Here is a 26854-nt window from a genome sequence, read left to right on the forward strand (position 1 = left end):
GCCAAAGCCCTTCGTTTCCCCCATTACTCCATAGTGCCTCTTCTTTACTGAGAGAGAGAATGTAAAGGAGAGAGCAGGTTTTCTCCTCTGTGGGTGAAATAATGATCTTGAGATGACATGGGGACTGAGAGCCTCGACCTCGGGAGAGAAGTCATAGACTTGGCAGCCAAGTACTTGAAGATGCCAGGCTAATTCTTTACATATTGTCTGAGAACATACTGTCTTAGTTTTCCAGGCTGCTATGACAAACACCACACAATGGGCTGGCTTAAACAACAATTTACTGGCCCACAGTTTCAGAGGCCAGAAGTCCAAAATCTAGGCATGGGCAAACCCATGTTTGCCAATGTCTGTAGCATTCTGGTGCTGACTTGCTGCAGTCCTTGGGGTTCCTTGGTTTGTATCTCTGCCTCAATGTTCTTGATCTCTTTCTGTGTCTTTCTCTGACTCAAGTTTTTTGAAGACCTCCAATAATATAGATTAAGGTTCACCCTGATTCAGTTTGGCATCTTAGATGATCCTATTCACAAATGACTCCACACCTTAACTGATAATACATCTTCAAAGGATCCTATTTAAAAATAGATTCATACCCACAGGACCACAGATTAAGATTAAGAACCTGTCTTTTGAGTGGATACATAAGTCACTCTACCACACAGAGCATTGGGGAAAGGACATCTGAGGACAATCTTGATCATGATTTACTTTTAATGAAGGGGAAGGTGGAGGAGGAGGTACTAACACCCCTATTATTGTTATCATTACTGTAATTCCCTATGCCTGTCTAGAGGAGTCAATTTACTCAATGAACCAGAAGCAATTAAAAAATATTTGTTCGATACCCACTCTGAGCCCAGAGTTGGATGCGCAACAAATATTTGAGCAAGGCGTGAAAATGACTTTCCATTAGACAAATACTTTAGAGTTTAATTTTCTAAAATAATTTAATTTGATGGTCAATTAATTCAATAAACATTTTTTCAGCTTTTAATAGATCTAGCAATTCCATTATTATCAGATTTTCATCTAAATTATTATCCTCTCATTATTGAATCTTGGGTGGGGCTTCCTATCTCCCAATTTTCCATATACTTAATCTCCACCCAGGTATTTTCTTTTTCCTGTGAGTTTCCACACTTTAGCACTTTAATCACCTACGATTTTCTGAGATTGTTTTGATTTTACATATTGTGACTGGGGTCTTAGAAATGATAAGACCATCCAGTTCATACCTCTAAAATTCTGTCTTCCTTTCTCTAATCAAATCTCTTTTATAGTAGATTGATTACATTAATGGCCCTAATTTTTTATCCTTCCCTGCATCCAAGTCATCTACTATGTGAATTTGCAGTTCCTCCATTCAAGAGGAGAAATATATTTTCTCCCTCTCAACTTGATTCTGAGTTTGCCAAATAGCTTTCTTTGGCCAATAGGATGTTAGCAGATATGATGCAAGCAGAGGATTGAAAAAGTGCTGGCACATTTTTGTTTTTCTCCTGCCTTTTCTATGTTTGTCATTAGAATGTGCAAAGTTCTAGAATAGCATGCTAGAGGAGCACATGGAGTGGAATCAGGTTACCCCAGTTGAATTTCATACCCCAGTGGACCAGAGCCAACTCAGACCAGAAGAACTATCCAACCCGGCCCAGCCAAAAGAGCTGACATACAGACTCATAGCTAAGCAAATGCTTATTGCTTTAAGCCATTGAGTTTTGGTACAGATTGTTACATAGCATTATTGTGGCAATGGATAAATGATAACTCTTGCTATAAATCTTACGAACTTGGAAGCTGCCTTATCATTTGGCCTTCTTTAAATAAATATCGTGTGCTCTTTATTTGAGAAGCATTGTGAAAAATGCTTTATTGGAATATTTTATTTAACCCTGACCACAATATTATCTAGACGAAAGATTATATTATTGTCAACATGTTAAAGGCAAGGACATGGAAGCTTAGAGAAGGTTAAGTGACTTGTTCAAGCTAGTAGAACCATAGGAAGCAAAGTAGGGATTCAAACCCAGGAAGATTGCTTCCATAGCCAGTATTGTTAACCCTTTCTGCTTCCCATTCACTCTACTGCTCTATCCACTCCAGCTGTTCTGCTAGCACTTACTGCCCAATCAGGAAAAAATGCTGTGTTCTGATTTGGGATGTTGAAACCACTTTTATACTTAGTTCACCCTAATACTGCTCTTCATCTGGCTACTGTAGATGGTTATACTCCCATTTGGAGGGTAAGAAGTATAAAGTACTTACATTTTCCTCACAGCTACTATGCAATAGTTTATTGTTTATTTGTTTCAAATAAAGATTCTATTCAGATTTTAAGAAATCTAGGGAAACGGACTTTGGCCCAGTGGTTAGGGCGTCCGTCTACCATATGGGAGGTCCGCGGTTCAAACCCCGGGCCTCCTTGACCCATGTGGAGCTGGCCATGCGCAGCGCTGATGCGCGCAAGGAGTGCCGCGCCACGCAGGGGTGTCCCCCGCGTGGGGGAGCCCCACGCGCAAGGAGTGCGCCCGTGAGGAGAGCCGCCCAGCGTGAAAAGAAAGAGCAGCCTGCCCAGGAATGGCGCCGCCCACACTTCCCGTGCTGCTGACGACAACAGAAACAAGACGCAGCAAATAGACACCGAGAACAGACAACCAGGGGAAGGGGGGGGGGGGGGGGAATTAAATAAATAAATAAATCTTTAAAAAAAAAGAAAAAAAAAAAAGAAATCTAATTATACCATAAAGATAAGTTATGGAAAGCTAAGACTCTACTAAATGATATTTACACATACTTAAAAGGACACTGCTATCCCAAATTAATCTAACTGGTAGAATGCACAGAAGAGAGGTTTTCTCATTGTGTTAAACAGTTTTTTATTGTGTTTGAATTTAGTGTTTGACTGAATGTGCACAAAAAAACCTCTCCTGGGTCATGTGTTATTAGATTAATGCTGGAAATAGGAGGTGATAGAAAATTGGCACCGAATCATTTCTGTTTTGCGGTTTGTTTCTGCATCTAAGAAATTGCTTCATGCTTTTGTATCTCGCCCTGCACTTCAGGTATTCGGCCACCAGGTGGCGGCAGGGTGCTAGGCATAAGTTCCGCACGGTAAGCAATTTGCGTGCTTTTTGAGTTTCAAGGTAATAACTCTTTGCTTGAGTTCAAAAAGAAGTTGAAAGAACAGATTTCTAATTTAACACAGCATATCTCTTTATTAAAATAGCTAAACAAACTCTAAAACAACTTTAAACATCTTTAAAGCAGATATAAATAGTAAGCCATCTACCTTAATACAAAATCACCTATCATAGCTCTCCTTTCCAGCTTCTAATTATGTGCGTAGTGGGCTTATTCTAACATTAATCATGTATAGCTATCTTGATGATAATGTTAATGTGTATGATTTAATCTCAAATCTGTACTTATTGTCAATCTCGTCTATGGCAGCTCGTATGCCAGCCTTCAAAAATTATTTTCTTTCGCTTACATTTTTTAAAAAAGAAAAATAGATCACACAAAACAATGTGTTGAAAAACATAAAAAGCATAAGAGGTTCTCACTATATACCCCACTTCCCACCCCATCCCCTCCTCGCAGTGCCCACATTCATTGCATTTGGTGAATACCCTGGAGCACTGCCACAAAATTCTTAATAGTTTTCTTGCAACAAGAAAGCCTTTCCTGGCTTCCCTTTCTCCTAAGAACTTAGAGGCTTGTCTTTTCAGTATGATCTCAGATCTCTCGGGTAAGACCCAAAACATTCTTCATCAGAATAGCATGTTAAAGTATTGTAATTGTATTTAATGCATGCGTTTGCATTTATAGAGGACTTTTCCCTTTTTCTTTTCTACACTATAGAATAATCCATTAGAATATTTCCCCTCTCAAAGCTCCTAGAAGCATAGGGTTGTTTACCATATTTACCTATTTAGCAGCAGCATAGCTGGATCTCTTTAGCAACAGGATTTGCACTAAATATCCCCAGAAAAGATTTCTTAAAGAAATCTAAGTCCTCATACCATATTAGAAATATGGGCAAAATATAGAATAAAATGTTAACTGGTTATAATGGATAATACTATTTATTTAAAAGGAGGAGTTTCAGTGAAATACTAAGGTATTTCAAAAAGAAACCAGAAGTTCCCACATCAGCAGGTCATCAAGTTGAAACTGTGGAACAGACTTTAAAAGGGTATAAATTTATGGATGAAAGGTTGAGAATGAGTACATTCCTAACCTCTGGGCCACTACTAGCCTGCTCTGCTCTAAGGTCCTCTGCTTCGAAAATAAAGAGGACTGAGTGGCCTTAGGGTTGTACTGAGGCTCAGTGCTGAGGGTCAGTGTGTATGTAGTTGGGGAAAAAATACTTGCAACTATATACCTAATTACAGTGAGAAAGGAAAGGGGCAGGGGCAGGGTGGGGGAAAGACCCTCAGCACCTTCTACCTGAATGTCGCTACCCAAAGCAGGGAGTCTCTCCTCACATCCACCCTCTCCAGGAGTGGAAAGAAAATTGACCAGGACTAAAGGGTAAGGGTTTGCTCAGGGCTGGCAGCAAAAGATGAAACCTGGTAGGCCAAGCTGGGAGGCTGAGAGGCTAAGTCAGATAAAAGGGACTGGAGTTGGGAATGGAGGAAAAAGCAGCTTAGCCTTAGTTCCTGGAGGTCTGAGTTTGTACATTAAACAGGGCTATCTATGGTTCCACTGGCAAGTACTTGAAGGAAGAAGCAAATGGCAATTAAGCTACTTCAAAAAAACATGCTCTCAGGCGGTTGGCCAGCTCCCAGCCTAACTCTGGGAGAGTGATCTAGAGGAGAGACAAGGAAAAAAAAAATAAAGGCAAAAAAAAAAAAAAAAGGAAGAGAAGTGAATGCATTCGATAATAAAAAGCTTTCATTTAATTTTGAGTCTCAGAGGAAACCTATGGAACTGGCAGGAAAGATATTACTATTGTCTGTTTTCGGATGGAAACTGAGGCCCAAAGTGTAGGTGACTTTTTTAAGGTCACATACTGAGTAGCAGGTACAAGACTCAATGTCAAGTAATCTGATTCCATGATATAAAGATGAAGGTAGAGAGGGTGTATTTGAAACCCTGTCATGCACTATATGTCCTACGCTTTACTTTATAAATAGCAAGTAAAAATTTCACATAACCAAGACTTAGCCCTTCCAGAGTCAAACTGAAACAGTTTCAGCCACTGTTGAAAAGCATTTCTGAAAATATCTTATATTCCTTGCCTCCTTTGGAATACACTGACCATAATTTACCCCGTTCTTAACATATCAGTTATAATGATAAAACCTGACTCCATATTTATGGATCTTTAATTCAGGAATATCGTCAAGTTCTAGAGGCATACAGGGTTTTTTTGCTGCCACACCTACTACACTTATGGCTGAAAACTGCTGTCTGGTAGAATTGCCTGGCTCAGCTCCTTCCCTCACAGTCTGCTCCTCCTTTTTGAGTGTGCAGGCTTCTGACCCCTTCTGCTTCTGATCATGTTGTTGCCCTGATTAAATTCTTTTAGTGGATCTTCACTGATTACAGCAGTGGTTTTCCCGGGGTGGGGGTGGGGTAGGTTTTACAAAACTCCTGACACCCTGGTCTTACCATCAAAGATTTTTATTTGATTATTTAGGCATGGGGCCTAAAATAAGTAGCATGGACTTTTGCTTCCAGCTGAGATGGAGGAACAGGGACTGTATGTACCTTCTTGCCTGAAATAGCTAAAAATCCAGACCAGATATATGAAACAATGGTTTTCAAGACATTATGCATTAGAAAATGAAGGAAGGTGATCTCTAAGAGATAGGAAACAAAGTGAGTTTTACAATTGCCTTCGTTTACTACTATTTTATTTTGCTTAAGTCTACCATGGCAATATACCAGAAATGGGCTGGCTTTTAAAATGTGGATTTATTTACTTATAACCTTAACAGTTCTGAGGCTGAGAAAAATGTCCAAATCAAGGCATCAGGCGAAGCTCTTTCCCTGAAGACACTGCTGCCAGCTAACCCTGCCCCTGCCACATGGTGGGCACAATGGCAGCCTTTGCTTCTCTCCCTTCAGCTCTGGTCTCCTTGCTTTCAACTCCTGGCTTCCTCCAGCTTTCTCTCCACTCTTGTGGCCTTCTCTCTCCCAATTCTGTTGATTTCAGCTCCTGGCTTCTGAAACTTTCTCTCTCAGCTTCTGGGGGATTCTCTCTGCTGCCCCCTCTCTCTGTATTCATCCTGTATACCAAGGAATCCAGTGAGAGGATTAAGACCCACCCTGGATGACACCTTACCGAAGTAATCTAATCAGAGGCCCTTATTGAAGTTACTTAATCAAAAGTTCCTACCCACGATAAGTTCCTACCCACAGGAATGGACTAATTTAAGAACATAATTGTCTGGAATCCACAAAAGCCTCAAACTACCACAACTAAATTGAGAGAATTTCCAGGCCATGGTGCAGGGGGGAAGACCACAGAAGGGGCCCAGAGGCTCCCTGTATTGAGAAGAAGAAGCTGAGAGTCTAGGGAAAGGTGGTGGTTAGAGTTTGCTGGGCAGAGGACTAGAGAGAAGAGAGTACAGATCATCACATACATGTGAGGAAAACATCTGAGGCCAGGGTGATAGCTTGAAGTTGTATGCACCCCAGAAAGTCATGTTCTTACATTTATTACATTCTTGTGCATGTGAATTCATTGTCAGTAGGACCTTTTCATGAGGCTACATCAGGTAAGTGTGACTCACCTCAGTCAGGATTGGTTTTAATCCTATGACTGGGGTCCTGTTTAAGCAGAATGAAATTGAGACAGAGAGCAAGTTACAGGAAGGAAGAAGCTATACCACTGGGACCTGGAAGAGAAGGGAGAGACCAGGAGACATTGCCATGTGTCTTGCCATGTGACAGAGGAGCCAAGGATGCCAGTCTTCATGGAGAAAGCATTGCCTTGATGATGCCTTAATTTGGACATTTTCCCCTGGCCTCAAAACCATGAGTGAATATATTTCCAGTGTTTAAACCAACTTATTTCATGGTATTTGCTTGAGTAGTGAAGAGAAATAAAACAGTTAGATTAAAAAAATCACTTGAAAAAATTAGAGGGATTAGTACTTGGAGCTCAAACCAGGCCAGAAATAGTTACCACAATTTAGACTGGAAAAATCTTGAAAATCATAGGGTATTGGTAAAGCATTCAGAAGTTCTTGTCTTAGTAGTGGGAAATATTATCCATAGACTAAATGATGCTCTGTTTTTGCTTAACCAATCTTAAAAGTAAGACTCCCAAAAGATCAAAGTATCCCAGAACAGAGCTCAAGAATATTTATAAGAATACAAAGATATCCAGCACCCAACAAAGGAAAAGCTACAAGGTCTGACATGCAAGAAAGATTACCAGACATGCAAATGACCAAGAAAATAGGACCTACAATGAGGAGAAAAATCAATCAATCACACCAAGCCAGAACTGACATATTTGCTATCAGAAAAGAAGATTAAAACAGTTATAACTATATTCCACATATTCATAAAGCTAGAGGGAAGACTGAACATGTTAAATAGATACATGAAAAATATAAATGCCCAAATCTAATTCTGGGGATGAAAACTATAATTTGAGATGAAAAAATACACCAGATGGGAAAAACATCAGATCAAATATTTACAGGAAAAAAGATTAGTGAATTCGAAGACATAGCAATAGAAACTATCCAAATGAGTCACTGAAAAAAACCTGAATAGAGCATCAGTTAGCTAATGGCCTAATATACATGTAATTGGAGTCTACAAAGGAAAGAAGAAAGGGGGGTCCGAAAAAATTTTTGCAGAAATAATGACCAAAATTTCCCAAATTGAGGAAAAACTTCAGATAAGTTCCCTAAAGCTTCACACAGAATGAACATGATTAAAATGACAACAAATCACATCATAATCAAATTACTCAAAACTAGTCATAAGTAGAACTCCTTAAGCACAGACAGGTGTAAAAAAGATATGTTAAGTACAGAAGAACAGAAAAAAAGGATGACAGCATATTTATGGCTATAAACAAGGCAAAAGAGAGGACAGTGAACTAAATTCTTTAAAGTACTAGAAAAAAAGAAACCACAACCCTGTTAAACTAGAATTCTATAGCCAGATAGATATCGTTCAAAAATTTAAGGTACAATAAAGTCTTTGTCTTTTTCAGACAAAAGAGCTGAGAGAATTCATTATCAGCAGACCTGCATTATTAAAAATATTAAAGGAAGCTCTTCAGGCAGAAGGAAAATGACACCAGATGGAGATATGGACATACACAAGGGAATGAAGAGCAGGCCTGGCTTCATGGAGGTGCAAACTTTGCAGTTGCACAAGGTTCCTAAATTTGCTCTTCTGTTGCCATCTTGAGATTCTTGATAATTTTTGACCTAGGGGACCTGAATTTTCATATTTCACTTCTCCCATCAAATTACGTAGTTGGTCCTGATGAACACTTTGTAGCCCCTGGGAGTAGAGGTTGCAATGACATGCTTCCCTTAGGCTAGGTCATGTGTTCAGGTCTGGAATGGGGAAGGCATGGAGGTGGCTTCTTTGGAAAAAAACCTGGAATGCTTTTATTTCTGTATTGGTTTTGTATTAATTTTGCAACTTTCTTGTAAGTTTGAAATTATTTCAAAATAAAAAGTTTATTTTAAAAAGAGTGAACATGATCTGGGTGGAAAAAACCCAGATGTCCATGAAAATAACTTTTTAAAGTAAAAATTTCTGGAGAATCAGAACATGATTGTCCTTTTTTTGCAGAGAGATGAATTATAAATGCCTATAATCAGAAGGTCATGATTCTTCATGAAGTTCACTTATTACTGAATGCTCAAGACCATCTTCTCAAGCCAAAATACCTTGTTTAATTTCATTTTGTGAGTGTGTGTGTGTGCACACTAATTCCAATATCAACACTTTAATAATGTCTATTCCATTAAATATTGATGCTGAGGCACTGCAAGACTGCCAATTGGCTTTAAATGGAAAAGAGAAGCTACATTATTTCATCAAGTTTTGGTGTTAAGTTCATTTCATTATATTATATTTATATCTAGTTTAAGTCCAGGCCTTAAAGCTGAGAGAGCAGTATAATAGGTGATGGACAAGCAAAACATGCTGAATGATAGTGGAGGCAGTAAAACCAGTCTTGGTCCATCACCAACTTGTAGGCCACACATGAAAAGGCTGAAAAAATCACTGGAAAGTGAGTAATTATTTAGGAGAGGACTGTCCTTGTTGTATGGGAAATGTGCTTTTCCCAAAATGTGGGCCACATTAGGGAACCTTCAAGAAAATCCCTGGAAGAATTTGAAATTTAGATGTGGGATTGGGGAGGGTATTCTAGGATCTTTAACCTGATACATGTTCTGAAAAAGTCTAAATGTGAGAGGCTATGTAGAGTTGTCCTGAAGGATTGTGAGGAAAGAACTGCGTGTCCATTAGCAGAGTGAATGTGGGTTTCCCATCTGGATGTGAACCCATGAAAAGGTGCGATTCATAAGCTATCTTCAAAAAGACCCCAACCAAAAGAGAATTCTAGGTTCTTCAAAAAGACCTCAACTGAGGGAAGTGGACTTGGCCCAGTGGATAGGGTGTCCGCCTACCACATGGGAGGTCTGTGGTTCAAACCTCGGGCCTCCTGACCTGTGTGGAGCTGGCCCATGCACAGTGCTGATACGCACAAGGAGTACCGTGCCACACAGGGGTGTCCCCAGCGTAGGGGAGCCCCATGCGCAAGGAGTGTGCCCCATAAGGAGAGCTGCCCAGAACGAAAGAAAGTGCAGCCTGTCCAAGAATGGCACCGCACACACGGAGAGCTGACTCAGCAAGATGATGCAACAAAAAGAAACACAGATTCCCAGTGCAGAAACATAGATTCCTGGTGCCGCTGATAAGGATAGAAGCGGTCACAGAAGAACATACAGCGAATGGACAGAGAGAGCAGACAGCTGGGATGGGGGGACGTAGAGAGAGAAAAAAAAGACCTCAATTGAGGGAATGAAGTGACCTCAGCAGAAAGGGGGCTGAATATATATATGATTTGTAGATGCTGGGAGGAAAGAGTGGGGGATGCTGGGTGATGTGCTAAATGAAGGACCCAGTGCTAAAGTTGCTTTCTGTTAGTACTCTACCAAGTCTAGTTTGCTCACTATTTGAGCTTCACATAGTATGTGTGACAACTTACCATTAGTTGCAATGTCTGAAATCTAATCATCCATTGAGTATTGGGTATAAATGAAATACTTAAAATCTACAGATAATTTTTAAAGTTTGTTTTACACTTGAATACTCATATCTAGTCACTTAGTTAAAGCCTACGGCTTTGATTAAAGTTATTAACATTTGAAGTGTTGACTGATGTAGCCTCCCTGGTGTGGAAATATGAATATTTTTCTCATTTATTAATGTCCTATAGTGGAGACATAACCTTTTACTTAAATTAATTGGATTTGGAAATGGAATTATAATATCTATGCTTCCCTTCCTCCCCTGCAATTTATGAATTTGCTGATTATTCTTGTTTGTGAGCATAAATTACGTTATTATCATTTGCCTTTATCCAACACACACACAAACACACTCAATGCATGATTCAAAAAAGATTTTTAGGGAGCACATTTAATTGCAGCTATAGCAATGAGGGGAGGGTAGGCAGGAGTGTAAGTTTATAATGCTAATCATGAAATAAGAGCTTCAAAGCAGGTAATGAGTCCAAATTTGATACTGATAGGACTATTTCACTATAGTATTTAAAGCAAATGAAGTCATATTACTAAAGATTTAACACAAAATTAGAAAGTCCCCTTTGAAAACATCCCAGTACATCTTCTAATGATTAGATTATCACAAAATTTCCTTCGGAAGGTGGAAATTAAATGAATGGGATTGCAAAAATATCTGACAGCTCTAAATGAAAGAATGATTTAAGTATAGTTTCAATAGCTATTAGGCAAGAAGCAAATGATCTTCTAATCAAATTACTGTTGCAAAAATAAGTCCCAATGATTTTCAAGGGACTTATGAAATAATTTTTATGGGACACTTAATGGGTATTGCTACCTAAGTTATTTTATTTGTCTATACACAAAGGCATTTAGAAAACAAACAGCCACTCTAGTGAGATTTTTAAAACTGATTTTGTTCTTGTGAGCAAAGATTTAAGACTGTCTGAAGACTTGGATTTTTTTTGTCCATTCAATAAATAGTTTTATCATTATTAATACTGTAGGATATCATAAGCCTGGGACAGGCAGAAGAAATAAAAATGCATATTTTGGAATAGATCCATTTTATCTATGAGGAATTTTAACTGTGACCTTAAAACAATGCTAGAAACTCTGTATAATTTCTTATCCAGAGCAAGTTCATTATAGTAATCTGGCAATCTCAATTATAATAAATTTAGGCATTCAATTTACACTATATATGGTTGATGTCTTTTTTTTTTTTAAACCCTTTCCCAGACTCTTTTCTTGTTTACATCCCCAATATAAGCAACAAAACACACATACATCCCAGAATGAACATCTGTTTACATCTAAAGAAAATTTTATTTTCCAGTTATTTAATTTTGGCTTGGTTTCTGCAGTGTCATAGGATCAGTGATCAAGATGCTAATTTGGGTTAATTCTTCCTTTGTGTGGGAAGCTACATGGAAAAGTCAAAATTTCCAAAAATGTGCTCCAACTCTTCTTTGTTTTCCAAACAAATGTGGAAACAGGCTTCATCACTTGTCCATAAATACTCATTATTGGTTCTTTTCTGGAATTATTTCCTTAGATGGTAAAGCCAATGGGAAGAAATTAATATATTGAATAATGTTCATATTTATTTTGTATTATCATAATCTACTTTGTAGGTACACAGTCAAAAGAAAAGTTTACATTGCTTTTAATTCTTTCAATACTTTTTTTTTTGCATCTAGAAAATAGATAGCAAGGTGTTTGTATGGTTCATAGGAATATGTTATTTTTAATTTCATATCTGTATGCATTTATTTCATGTAGAAAATCTGTGGGTCTTTTATTTAAAATTTCCCCTAGGCAGGGCTGTTTAGGTTTTCAATAGCAGTAGGAACTATTATACAAACATGGTAATACCATATGGAAGCCCGAGTAACCTAAGTTGGAAAACAAAACTTATGTACTTAGGCGCTGTTAACTAGTCTTTAATTCTTTTAACAAGCTTTTGGAGGGGCTATAATTCAAGCTAGAGGTTCATCCAGCTAGCATCTGCAGAAGGAAGAATTTACTTGACAATCTCTCTTTACTTATTCATAGTTTAACACTAAAATATCTGCTACAAAAGTGGAAGTAGTATTAATGGTATTATAAATGACAGTGGCAGATACAGGAGCAAAGCAGAGCTATCAGTACAACTTCAGCTTCTGAGTATAAAGCATAGACAAAGGATTAAAAGGGATAATTATTGGCATATGTTTCATTCTCCAAAGCTAAACACACATGACCTGTAAAACTGGCAATACTGCATGTTTAAAATGTTTCTCTTGGCTTGATTTCCATTGCTGACAATACTGATATTGAGATATGGAATTCTCACCACTCTCCCCCATTCTTCCTAAAGAGTAGGTAGCTTTGTGACAAAAACCCTGATTAACCAAATAATCTTGTTTTTCAATATCATAGTATGGCAAGAAAAAGAACTTTGGGGACTCTTTGAAGATAACAATTGCAAAAATATTTATATTTTTCAAGCCACAATTTTGTAGGGTTTTTATTCTCTCATGGGAATGCTTTGGAGAAACTCATTATATGCACATAGAATATATTAATATTTGTCTAACGAATATTTGCCATGTGAAACGGGGAGGCTTAATCAATATTATTTCATAATCCTGGAGTTATTTAAAACTTTATTAGCAGTCAGCCTCATCACCCTTTCTTCTTCTCCACCAGCAAACTTCTGTATCAAAGACAGCCCACACTTATCAGTTCTCTTTACATAGAACAACAACTTCTGAAGTCATTTGGTCTCTTTAAAATTAACTACTCATTGGAAAAGGGGACTGCAGATTTCAACAAAGTGGACATCGATTCTATCAATCCTGCTTCCATGATAGAGAAAATATATTACTGCTGTGTCAGGAGGGTGAAGTGCTCTGACTCCACAAGGAAAGGTCATGGAAGCTTGCATTTGAGACCCTCCCATGTCTCTTCTTTTGGATTCTTATTTGTATCGGTTTTCTATAATAAAGCTATAATCAGCTATAATCAGAAACTTTAACCATTCCATCCATGGATTGGAATTTGGGGATCATTATGTCTAGAAGACAAACCTGGAAATTTCAAGTTTAGGAATTAAGTCTCCATAAAGTTTGCTTCAGATACACTGAAATACATGGACATAAGGCATTTCCTGATGGACAGCAATGTTTAACTGAAACCAGTTTTATTATTCAGTTTCTTCTAGGAGTTAATCAGACTTTCCAGGAGACAGACCTTCTCCCTCATCATGTGTTCTACCATAGGATTTAAAGCAGTATGAAAACGTGTACGGTCTCTAGAGCAAGACTGTGTGGTATTTATAGTCTGCTTCTGCCCCTCGCTAGCTATGACCTTGACTTCTTGACTTCAGGTGAGTGTTGGAAGAAGAAATCTAAAATTCAGGAAAAGGAGGGATTGAGAGAAGGGAATCTCATTTATTTACAGCTATACTTATTTTTTAGGGATTTATTTTATTTATTCCCCCCCCCCTACTGTTTGTGCCTGCTGCCTGCTCTCTGTGTCTGTTTATTTTGTGTTTGTCTTCTTTTTTTTAAGGAGGCACTGGGAATAGAACTCGGGACCTTCTGTGTGGGAGTGAGATGTCTAACAGCTTGAGCCCCTCCACTCCCGCTTGCTATGTCTCTCATTGTGTTTCCTTGTTGTGTCTCTTCATTGTGTCATCTTTTTGTGACAGCTTGCCACATCAACTTGCTGTCTTGCTCATCTTCTTTAGGAGGTCTCAGGAACTGAACGCGGGACCTCCCATGTGGTTGGCGGCACCAAACTGCTTGAGCCATATGCACTTCCCTACAGCTATACTTTTACTAGGGACTACGAAGGCATTATTTATTATTTTTTGTTGGAGCAGTTGTATATTTACAGAAAGGTCATACAGCAAGTATAGCGTTCTCATATTTACCCCTGCCCCCTTCCCAATTTTCCCTATTATTAATAGTATTCATTAGTGTGGTCAGTTATTATATTTTTATATAAAACCATTTATACCGTGCACTTGTTAAATAACCCTTACTTAACCAAATTTCCACATTTCCTCAAGCATTATGATAAAAAATGTTTCACTTTAAATCAATTTCAACTAATAAAGTTCATGGGTATTATTTAAATGAGAAAAAAATAGCAAAATTCTCCCAAAAAAACCCAAAACTAGCCATTAATTCCAATGGTTTAGGATGCGAACTTTACTAAACGGCTCTACACTGAATCAGTGTAATTGTATATTAAGCTAGAGAAGAACAAACTATGCATATTTAATACGGGATTATTGGGCTCATATATTATATATAAGATTGTCTCAAATTTAGATGCTTCCTTCATTAATTGGAACAAATGAAAATGTTGAATTTGAGACTAGTCAAAAGCTTTTTAGGTCAAAAGGCACATGTTTTCTGCTTTTCTCTCATTTAAAAACCAACCCAAAGCATCCAATGAACTGCTCTTGTAGCAGTTCAAGTTGGCATAAAGATTTGTTTTCTGATTTCCAAGTCCAAAGGTGAAGATAAGTTTTTGTCCATAATAAATATATCTACAGAGTTAAGGCCTCCTCATCAAGAGTGTGAACTTGCCCATAAAGAAGTCACAAGGATTTTAAATTCAATGTTTACTTTAAGGGAAATATATTGGGTTGGTGGTAGACACATATCTCTTACTCCAAGTCAGAGAAATCTGGCCTTACGGTCTAAAACACAGTGACTCTGGCTTATAAAGCTTGTAACAGGCACTTCTTCCCAGAGTGAAGTCAGAACGTATTATAGCAAGTGTAGCTAAAGGGAAAATTCTTAAAGAGACAGCATGTGTTACTTCCTGCAAGTATCTGCCTTTCAGTTGGAGCAATATTATTCAGAAGATGTTGCATAAAAATATTTGTCAATCTATACCATTCACTGGAATGCAATTCAGCTTGGAAGGTGGGTGGCTTGGTAGATCTATGGAAGATACCCCCGCCCAACAAATTTCAGAGTAGCCATGAAATGAGCGTCTAGTTCTTGGAGAAGAACTGAAATTTCAGTCTGATGCAACTGAAAAGTAATAGTTTCAGTTCCATTGCCACACAGATTGTGCAAGAAAGTGTTAACACGGGGCTTTTAGTCAGAGGGTGAGTTTCTTCTGAAACGATCTTTTGTGAGGGAATAAGAATTCCTAAAAAGTCAAAGTTTTCTTATGGTAAATTAGAAGAAGGAGCCAAGAATTTGTCCATTTAAAGTGACTTTTAGATACAAGAACTCAAATAATGTCAGACTTTTAATGCAAAAATAATTAATAATAATAACCAACATTTAAAATAAATAATGACATAATATGCACAGACTGGACTTTTGGAGAAAAAGTGGATTGAAGAGTAGAGCAATTTTGAACCAGCAGAAATTTATTTGCTTTATCTTTCAGTTCATGAATGCTTTTTGTCAGTCAGAATATTAAGTATAAAAATTTTAAAATTCTTTTAGAAGATTGCTCACAGTCATTGTGAAAAGAAATGTTTATAATGACATATAATTTGAATGCATGATAGCTTTATACTATCTTTATATCATTTTTTCTTTATTTATCCCATTAGAAAGAGAATAGCAGGTAAAATGTAATGAGAAAATATCAAAGTCTTTTACACAGGCTTAGTTGATCTTTTTGGGCTTGAACATATTGCAACATATGTCGGTCAGTTTTTATAGGAAGTTGATGTCAAGTTTAAGCATAAAACAGAGACAAGAAAAGTTTAGACATCAACTCTGAAAATTAAAATGTGATATTATGGCAGTCTATTTAATAAGTACAAAAGCAATCTCTTCAAGCATGGAGTTTGTATGTGCAATTAAGGAATAGAGACAAGGCAATATGATGGAGATAGAAAACTAAAAATGGTAACTTTAATCTTTAACAATGACAATGAGCAAAGATCAGAATGGAAGCCTATTTGTTATAATGTCTGTATCCTAAACATATTCTGACAAGATTTCCTAAAATGGAAAATCCAATAATACTTTGAAGATTTTCTTGGATAATGTAAAACCCCTTGAAAATGCTCTCTTTTCCTTCTAGTACCCCATATCAAAACTTCAAAACAAAATGACTGGATCTTGAATGAAGCCAAGGGAAATGTATAGTAAAAACAGAAGGCAGATCTCTAAATCCTTGCTGGAGGTACAAACAGTTATAAACAAGAAAAAAAAAACCACCCATCTATAACAAAGATTTCATTTATCAAAGTTGATTGGCTAAGGTGTCATTAAGAGACCAACTTACATTAATAAGTTCAACTTCCCAGATTTTTTTCAACAGGTCCATCGAAGTGTAGCCATTAATTAGAAAGGCTTTGGTGTAGTCTCCCAGATCAATGGAATCCAGCCACTCAGCCACAGAGGTGGGATGGTAGCCATCATGACCGATGGGTCTCATCTGTAATAAAAAATGGCAGTGGAATTAACTGAAATTGTCTAACTTCGTGTTCCAACAACAGAATGCATTTTGTCACCTGGAAATTTATCTGACATGAAGCAACAGATCTCTCTGGATAAGGAAGTGAGGAAAAATAAAAACACTTTATGTACAATTCTAAACCATTAATAATTTTCACACTGAATTACTTTTCAAAAATATACTCAGGAATTTCCAATTTAGCTACTAAATCAACCCCCTATTTGAGAGAACTAAATATGTCAAACTTCTGTTATAGACATTATTGTCATTCTGTTGGATGGAATTTAAAATGATGTCATTTGAGCAGTATTAAATTCAATGCTGAAGGCAGAAGGAATTGCACTTCCAAAAATGTGGGTGATAATTCAAATGCACATAAAGCATGTGAAAACACTGCATGACTTGAACATTCAAAAGGAATCCACGCTTATGCAAGATATGTATTGTAGGTAGTGCAAACATGCTGGAAAAACATACTGCTGTGTTAAGCCAGTAAAGAAGAGGCTTTGGGGTGTTTTTAGACCATGTGTTCTGCATAGACTCTACATTATGTTAGACATGAATACAGAACATGCTGGCAGACACTCTCCTATTTTGTCAGCTATATACAGAATGTTTTTTTCTTTTTACTTTAGGAGAACAAAGAAGTGTGACAGCAACATAATGTTGCTGAGTTTAAATTGGAGTGTGAAAGTAATTTAAGGCAGAGAAACTTCTGGGTTTAAAATTCATATGGATTATTCTAGTACTTTATCTTTTATTTGAAAATTTAATTGAATTTGTGGTTCTTGGTTTTTAAAGTGACTCACTTCTAAAATTTATGCTGCCTTGCATGTAATACCATATATCTTAATACTTTAGTTCCTAAGGACAGTTGGTACCTCATAAACCTGATTTGAGCCTTCAGTAAAATTCACGATGGGAACAGCTAACTGGGCAAAACACAACATCGATTTTCTTCTTACTTCAGATTCAAGGAGGTAAATATTATTGGAAATCGATATGATTCTGATTTGCGAGCAGAGAAAAAGATTAGTCTGGGCATCAGGTATTCAGATTTTAATCTGAAACACGTTAGACTTTCTGTCATTATGCAGGGTTCTCCATTTTGAGATTCTCCTTATGCCTTCATTTTTTTATTAGAGAATTTGTACGTTGACAGAAAAATCATGCAGAAAATACAGAGTTCCCATATACCCTGTCTGTTATTAATACCTTACATTTTTGTGTGGTACGTTTGTAACAATTGCTGAAAGAATATTATTATAATTAGACTAACTATAGTCCAAGGTTAGGGTTCACTGTTTCTGTTGTATAGTCCTATGGTTTTTAAATTTTTAAAATTCTAGTAGCACATACCTAAAATTTCTCCTTTCAACCACATTCAAATATATAATTCAGTGCTGTTAATTACATTCACAATGTTGTGCTACCATCACTACCATCCATTACTAAAACTTTTCCATCACCTGAAAGAGAAACTATATGATTTAAGCATTAACTCCCCATTCCCTACCCTCAACCCATCTCTTGGTAACCTATATTCTAATTTCTGACTCTATGAGTTTCCTTATTCTAATTATTTCATATCAGAGAGACTGCTCCTTTTTAAAGTTCATTTTCTCCTTTCCTCTTTCCTGTTGTTCCACTCCCCAGTTTAATTTCCATTTTGATGTTTAAAGTCTTCTATTTTAAAGCTACAGTGAATTCATTATTTGCATTAGAGTCTGAACTTCATTTATCATCAGACTTTTGTAAATATTCTTGTAAAACAAAACTTGAAGATCAGTCAAGGAGCTCATGAATTAGCTGCCTACAAACCACTTTCTGAAAGGTGAAGAGATTCTTTAGGGCAATCCCATATAGCTCTTCCATGTACTAGAAGAACTGGACAGTGTGTGTCTAACCATATAAACTTTCAAAGAAATCTCCCTCAACCCTAGCTTGCTGCCCTATCCATGATATGAGCCATATTCTCTATGACATTTATCAATTTCTTTCCTTTGAGACCCAGGGTGTTTAACCCAAGAGTGAAAACCAAGCCTAAGCATGGTCCATCAAAAAATAAATAAATAAAAATGAGCTGAGACACTGAAATTTCTCAGTCAGGAATTCAGAATTAAGAAATTATGAAACTGAGGCACATAGTACCAAGGGAAGAAGTAAGGTAGAGACAGAACCAATAGATTGTGGCAATTCAAAGCCTTGTTTAAGCAAAGGTTGTATGGCCGTGGAAGTGATGAGTTAGTAGAGTAAGCCGATTGGTAAAGCGAGTAAAATGGAGGAGATATATGGAGTAAGCAGAGATTATGCAAGCAAGAGATGTTGCAGATCCCAAGGGAAAGAGGCCTTAAATATTTCTGACGAACTTTCAGTTTCCTTGAGGGTTTAGTATACTGGAGCTTTTGGATGTTCATGAAATCCATGTATTTTTTTTTTAAAGATTTATGTTTTTAATTTCTCTCCCCTTCCCCTCCCCACTCCCCCTGCCCCAGTTGTCTGTTCTCTGTGTCCATTTGCTGTGTGTTCTTCTTAGTCTGCTTCTGTTGTTGTCAGTGGCACGGGAATCTGTGTTTCTTTTTGTTGCATCATCTTGCTGTGTCAGCTCTCTGTGTGTGCGGAGCCATTTCTGGGCAGGCTGCACTTTCCTTTGCGCTGTGCAGCTCTCTCACACTCCTTGCACGTGGAGTTCCCCTATGCGGGGGACACCTCTGTGTGGCAGGGCACTCCTTGCGCGCATCAGCACTGCACATAGGCCAGCTCCACACGGGTCAAGGAGGCCCGGGGTTTGAACCACGGACCTCCCATGTGGTAGATGGATGCCCTATCCACTGGGCCAAGTCCACTTCCCCCATGTATTCTTATAATCAGTTCTTCTTGAGCTAGACTGTATTCGTTGCTGGTCTTTACAACTTAAAAAGTTGTGCATTATACAAAATGTATTAATAAGTGATCAGTGGGATGATAGCATGGTGTCCAAGAAAATACTTAGAGAGGTATAATAATATGTCTCTTGTGAAGTCAACTGTTGATGGCTTGAGATGGGGAAAACTTAAAAAGACCACTTTATTCAGTGGCTACAATATACTTTCTTTCTCTGATTGCCATTAAAATCTGTTGGGGCATTTGTTTTGCCTGTCCAGGATCCATTGCCCCTTCTTCTGTTAATGGTGCCTTAGTTTTTCTTGGGAAATCAGCCTTTCTCATTCTCAGTCCATATGATTTGGAGGAGCCTGAATGAACTCCTGGTTCTAAACGGAGATATGTGAGCCAGGGCTAAACCAATTCAGTGTATATATTTTTATTCTATACAGTGATTGGTTTGGGGACAAACATGTGACCCAATTTAAGTCAATGAGAAAATGGACTAGAATTTCATAGGATGTGTTGGAAAGAGATAATCTCTCCACTGGACTTGGAGGTTTGAGGATGTAATCCCAGAGCTGCTGAGGGTCCTCCTGTGGAAAGGACTCCTTAAGAGTGATATCAATGCAGAGAGAAGGAGACAGAAGATATTTATAGAGAGAACAGGTTCTGATAACAACATCTGAGTCCCTCCATCCCATTGCACCTGAAAACAAGATATTCCTGGACTCTTCAGTTACATGAGTCACTAAATTTCTTTACTTTTTATGTTTTTACATAAGCCAATATGACTTTGCCACCTTCAATCTGAAGAGTTCTGACTACAGAAAAGCTTCTTGCCACATTTCCTCCTGATGTTCAGAAATGTGTCAAAAAATGCTTTTTGACCTGAATAAAAGGGGGAAATGGAAAGGACAAATGATTTTATATGGCTATGAGTCTCCAAAAAGAGCTGGGCAGTTATCAGAGGGATTGCCCTTATGCACACCTGAGCAGAGTCCCAGAGACAGATAAAGCAGATACAACCCCAGGTATTGGTTCTTCTGAGGGCTACAGAGACCCACAGTTTCTATGGTCATGGCAGATGGAGTTCAGTGCTATGTCCGTTGGCCCTACTTTGGAGTTTGTGTTTCTGTGTGACGGAGCTGGACTCAGATGTGATCTTTGTTCACAAGCCTCTCCTGTTACTTTTACTGGATCTGTAGTTGGCGCTGGGGTTTAGTGTATACCCAGGGGACCTGAATCTCTGGACTGACCATGTGATAGCCAGGCCCTGAGCCTCAACAGACTTGCAACTCCTACACTCTGGTTTATTGAACTTACCCCACTCAGCTAACATGGAGGTGAAGAGGGTCAACCACCACACCAGGGAGCCAAGAGTGCCTACAACTGGAAGCAGGAGAATTGCATCCAGCATCCATGTGGAATCTAAGCCCCCTCTTGATATAGATGTGGAGTGGACACACCACTCTAAGGTCCATAAGGTCCACAGGATGGAGGAATAGAGTATGGATTAGAGTGGACTTACTGATATTCTATTCATGAACTATTGTGATTAGTAATCAAAGAAAATGTGACATTGATGTGGAGAAAGTAGCCATGGTGGCTACTGGGGGTAGGAAGTGGGAGGAAAAGATGAGATGTGGGGGCATTTTCGGGACTTGGAGTTGTCCTGGGTGGTGCTGCAGGGACAGTTACCGGACATTGTATGTCCTCCCATGGCCTACTGGGTGGACTGTGGGAGAGTGTAGGCTATGATGTGGACCATTGACTATGAGGTGCAGCGGTGCTCAGAGATGTATTCACCAAATGCAATGAATGTCTCATGATGATGGAGGAGGTTGTTATGAGGGAAGGAGTGGGGTGAGGGGGGGAGGGGGTATATGGGGACCTCATATTTTTTGAATGTAACATTAAAAAAATAAAGACAAAAAAAGGGCTTTGAGAATAATCATGTAGTCTATCTGGTACTTGAAATAGAGAAATTATTAGAGCCAAAGTTAATAAATGGACAAGTGACTCGTAGCCCAGAGCTATTCCAGCTGGACTTTATTTCACTTTTTCATTGACTGCCCTATTTTAGCTACTCATTAAATGTTTGTTCACACAACACTTAACTCAAGTTTATTAAATAGTAGATACAAGTTTAAATGACCATTCAGGGTTTGCAAAATGAGGTTTAGGGGCTTTCACCTATAATTGGATGTTATATGCATGTACTATTGGAAAATAGGATCCAAAGCTGCATCTAAAGAGGTATAAAGTAATTTCACTTTCACATTAGAATGCTAGAGAGTTATGAAAATATTGGGGCTAGTGAATTCTCCATGACTTATTAAGGGGCGATTGAATCAACTCTGCTACCTTAAACAATCCATGCTAGTCCAGGAAGTTCCCTTCCTGCCTCAGTTGACATGAAGGAAAAATCAAAGGGAAAAGAGAAGAGAGAATCATTGTAGTTGAAATGAACAGCCTGGTGGGAAGATCTTACTGTTTGCCTCTCCAAAAATATGACCACTATAGAAGTGGATAATGGGGACAAGTTTAGGGAGTCTTGAATCCTTTTGTGGTAGAGTCAGAAGTCCCATAGAGAAAACTGCTACAGAGTTCTTGCAGGTCTTAAGACATCACTCCTTTGAGAGAGCAAGTAGTGGCCACCTGGCACATGGAGATTATTGATAGCAGGTTTTAGCTAAAAAATCAGGAGACCACCACCAGAGGACTGGAATGCAAACCTAATTAAGTATGAAGAAGTTTGCCTTTCCCTCCAACCTCTCCTTCTTGCTCCAACCTGGGGAATTGAGATTTAGAAAAGAGATGGTGCCAGTCTTTTGGGGGAAGCCCAAGTTTGGGGAGGCTAAGAAAATAAAACTGGTGGTTTAAACTGGATTGAAAGAGTTTTCAATATTTTACATGTCTGGGAGGTGATTGGATATGTCTGAGATATCGTTAAGGAATAGTAGAGAGAGTCAGCTTAGCTTGGTGGAGGGTGGTGATTGGGGAAAAACTGCATCTGTATTTCACTGAATGCACACTGTTGAGTAATCTAGTTGTTCATGGAAGGTAAGTTCTCACTGTAAGGAAGTCAGGGTGCAGGACAGATCTGGTGGGAAGATGAGAGACAGGGAGGGGATAAAGAGCAAATGTGAAGAGACCCTGGAAACGAATATGCTGAATGTGCAGGGGCAATTTGCATCCATCCACTCATTCAATAAATATTTAATCAATGCCTACTTTGATGGATGTTGTGGAAATAGTAGAGAACAAAACAGTCACAGTCCCTCTCCTTATGGAAATTATAACTCATAATTTAAAAATATGCAAACAGATGACTGATAAATTATGAAGGCTATGTATACCTGAAGAGAGGAAACCATTAGAGCCAAATGAAGTTACAAAATTAACTTGACACTTATTTAATGATATGCACAATAGTTACTGTGCTGCACAATAATTTTTTCCAAAGCAATTCTCCCATCTGTTCCTTTATTTCTATTGCTGCTGCTACTACCCTGTTTAGGTTCTTGTTAGCGCTTACAAAAACTAATGCTATATAGCCTTTCTGCTTGGTCTCCCAACTTTGGTACAGCTCATATCTTGCTGCTACATTAGTTTTCCTAAAAGTCAGGCTCCTCTGTGAAAGCTAGCGCAAAAACCTATAGTGGTTCCTTCTTGATGAAAGTTCAAATGCCCTGTTCCAGCATTCACGGCCAGTTGTGATTGGGTACAAATTTATCTTTTCAACCTAATCTCCCACTACTTGGACTTGTGTACCCTAATGCATATGATTAGACACATGTATTTAACAGTATGTTAAATTGTTAGTCTTTCCCTGAACATGAGCTGTGCAAGACAAAGTCATATTTTTGCCAATATTTTCAATGCTTGGACTCACTCTTATTTCTGGAGTGATTTCTCCAGGACTGGCTTCTTCTTGAGCTCTAAAATCCAAATTCCAACTATTTGCAGGCTACCTGTGTGAGATGGGCCTCACCAACACAAAGAATCAAAAACAAATTCAGGTCTGGGAAGCGAATGTGGCTTAAGTAGTTGGGCTCCCGTCCAACATATAGGAGGTCCAGGGTTCAATGCCCAGGGCCCCCTGGTGAAGGCAACCTGGCTCATGTGGAGAGCTGGCCCATGTGGCGTGCTGCCCTGTGCAGACTACTGCCCCACACAGGAGCGCTGCTCCACGCAGGAGTGCCAGCCGACGTGGAGAGCTGGCACAGTAAGATGACACAACTAAAAGAGACGCAGAGGAGAGATAATAAGAGATGCAGCAGACCAGGCTGCTGAGGTGGCGTAAGAGAGAGTGTCTCTCTCCCAGTTGGAAGGTTGCAGGATTGGTTCCCACAGTTGCCTAATGAGAACACAAGCAGACACAGAAGAACACACAGCGAATGGACAGAGCAGACCGGCGTGGGGGTGGGGGATATAAATAAATAAATAAGTCTTTAAAAACAAGCAGACAAATAAAAAAAAACAAAAAACAAATTCAGGTCTTTCAGCTCACACACTGGCCCTTCCTCTGTGTTTCCCACCTTAGTTAATAGGTACCATCACTCCATTACCCAAGCAGAAGCTTAGGAGTCATCTTACTTTCCTTTTTAAATTTTACCATCATATCTAATGTGGCCAAAAAGTCCTATAAATTTGATTTCTAAAATGTCTCTCTGGAAACGGACTTTGGCCCAGTGGTTAGGGCGTCCGTCTACCATATGGGAGGTCCGCGGTTCAAACCCCGGGCCTCCCTGACCCGTGTGGAGCTGGCCATGCGCAGTGCTGACACGCGCAAGGAGTGCCGTGCCACGCAAGGGTGTCCCCCGCGTGGGGGAGCCCCACGCGCAAGGAGTGCGCCCGTGAGGAAAGCCGCCCAGCTTGAAAAGAAAGAGCAGCCTGCCCAGGAATGGCGCCGCCCACACTTCCCGTGCCGCTGACGACAACAGAAGCGGACAAAGAAACAAGACGCAGCAAATAGACACCAAGAACAGACAACCAGGGGAGGGGGGGGAAATTAAATAAATAAATAAATCTTTAAAAAAAAAAAATGTCTCTCAAATCAGTTCCCTCCCTTCCAGTCCTGCTGAAGAAGAACCAATACATGATACAGTGGACTTGGGAATGAGACAATCCTAGCAATATGTTTATTTTTTGGGTGATCTTTGGCAACTTACATAAACTCTTTGAGCCTTATTTTACTTTTCTAAAAGTAGTATAGTAATCTGTACCCCAAATGTTGCTGAAAGGATTATATGATATAGGATATGCAAATTGCTAGTGCAGTGCTTTGAATCTAATAAACATTCAATAACTCTTCCCTTCCTACTGCCCTAAATTAACCCACATTCACTTTGAAACTGCATTTAATTTGTCCTTGGCTGCTAATCTTTTCAACTTTCAATCAAAACTCTTCTTTCCTCTCTTGTCCCTATCACCTCCCCTTGCTCCCTACCTTCTCCATATTTTTTAGAAAGTATTTATGTCTACTAAGCTCTCTTAGCATCCCCTACTAGTGACAGGTTTTTTTCCCAATAGGTCACTCTAGTAGGCAGAAGTGGTGTTCCCAATTCTTCACTTTCTTCTTGTATTAGAATTATACCTGTGCCCTGTGCCAGGTGATGTTCATTGATTCCCACTATGGCTGGAGTTGCTTCCCTGACCCATTGATAGTGATCATATTATTTGCTTGGCCAATGGAATGGGAAGAAGTGTGAGTAAGACAGTTTCTAGATGAGGCTGTGTGCTCCTGTGACCTCCCACTCATCCTTCTGTGTTTTTATGGTCTACCATAAGAATAACAACTGCTGCACAGATGCAGAACTGCTGGCCCTAGAAGAAAGAGAAAGATTTATGGAGCAAGCCTAAATCTAACCCAAAACCTATCTAGCCTAGCTAGGTGGAGCTTGGGCAAGTCCCACTGAAGTCAGCTGATCCATAATAGGATCATAAATAGGATCCATAATAGTGGATCCATAAATAGGAAAATTATTTTTTTTCATAGAACAATAAACACCTTTATTACTTGAGCTAGGGTGGGAGAGACGAATTATTTGCTTTTATGGGCTTTGATTTTCCTCAGACGGAACACCAGCTCCTTGCTCTCTAGCACATAACCATCTGCTCAACCACACTGGCCTGGCCTGGAAAGAATGCCTACAAGAAGCTTGCCTTGCTGGACCTGCTCCCCCGGAAGTTCTTGGTTTTCTTTTTCCTCTCATCATATTTCTTCTGAATTTTATTTGCTTATTTCTTTTTTGTTTAAAAGCTCTTCCTCCTCAGGCGTCAGAAAGAGTACTCTGTTAACATTATGGACAACAAAGCACTGATCACCCGTCAGTGCTCTGTGGAATTCTGGAGTCTCAAGATGCTGTCCTAGGAGTCAGTTATGGGTCAGCTGAATAGCTCAGGCTCTGAGATGGCCAAATCTACTTCAACCAGAGTAAGTCATATTTTACACAAGTAAGAAGAGGAAGAAAGGCTTTCTCTATAGTAGATTTAGTACAGGGGTTCTTAACCCTTTTTGTTCCATGGACACATTTGCCAGTCAGATGAAAACCACAGACCCCTCTCAGAATGTAGTGGTGTATAGTTTGTAACATTCAACACTGGCATGTCTTTAAATTAAATTTTAGATTATTCAAAATTATGTTTTACAACTTTCCTATATTTCAATACCTGATAACCTACAAGGTTCAACAGCTGTTCAAATGATTATTTTTGGCACACATTTAGAAATTCATTTCCCCATGGCGTCATAAAGCCATCTCTGCCATCCTTACCAACCTTTTTGCAGGCAGTTATCCACTGTACTCAGAACACACTCCACCAAAAATAAAAATCATACTAAGTCCACACTAGACTGTGTATTATTTAATAAATATATCACACCCATAGCAACACATCCCCACAGGAATAATGTTTTTAAAAGCATAAAGTAAAATTACAAAGGAAATAAGTTGCATACATTGAAATACAGTTACTAAAATAAGATATATATTACTATACATACATGCTTCTTTCTTAACACATTAAATAATAATCCAATACATAAAAAAATATAGGAAAGTTAAAGTTAAATTTTATTCTTAAAAGACATGTCAATGTTCAGACCGTTGTTGATCTTGAATAAGAACATTAAACTGTGGTGTAGTTTTTGACAAGGTTACACATATCATGTTGGACATCTAATCAAGTTGATTTTTTTCAATTCAAGCTCATGGACTCCCTGAAATCTTTCCATGGACCCCTTGGTAATCCGTGGACACCTGGTTAAGAAATCCTGATTTAGTGTTATTGTAGTTATCATCTTGTATTAACAG

The 26854-nt window shown here is 38.6% G+C and overlaps 1 protein-coding gene across 9 annotated transcripts in view; it reads right to left on the minus strand.

Annotated features, from left to right (window-relative positions):
* The window catches only part of ANKS1B (ankyrin repeat and sterile alpha motif domain containing 1B), a 1292741-nt gene that overhangs the window by 303124 nt on the left and 962763 nt on the right, over positions 1-26854 (minus strand). For all 9 annotated transcript variants that reach the window (XM_058308590.2, XM_058308586.2, XM_058308588.2 and 6 more), the window contains exon 17: positions 16497-16649. In XM_058308590.2, coding sequence (XP_058164573.1) covers positions 16497-16649 — 153 coding nt within the window. The remainder of the gene's footprint in view (positions 1-16496; positions 16650-26854) is intronic.

Source organism: Dasypus novemcinctus, chromosome 12 (assembly GCF_030445035.2).
Source record: "Dasypus novemcinctus isolate mDasNov1 chromosome 12, mDasNov1.1.hap2, whole genome shotgun sequence".
NCBI lineage: Eukaryota > Metazoa > Chordata > Mammalia > Cingulata > Dasypodidae > Dasypus > Dasypus novemcinctus.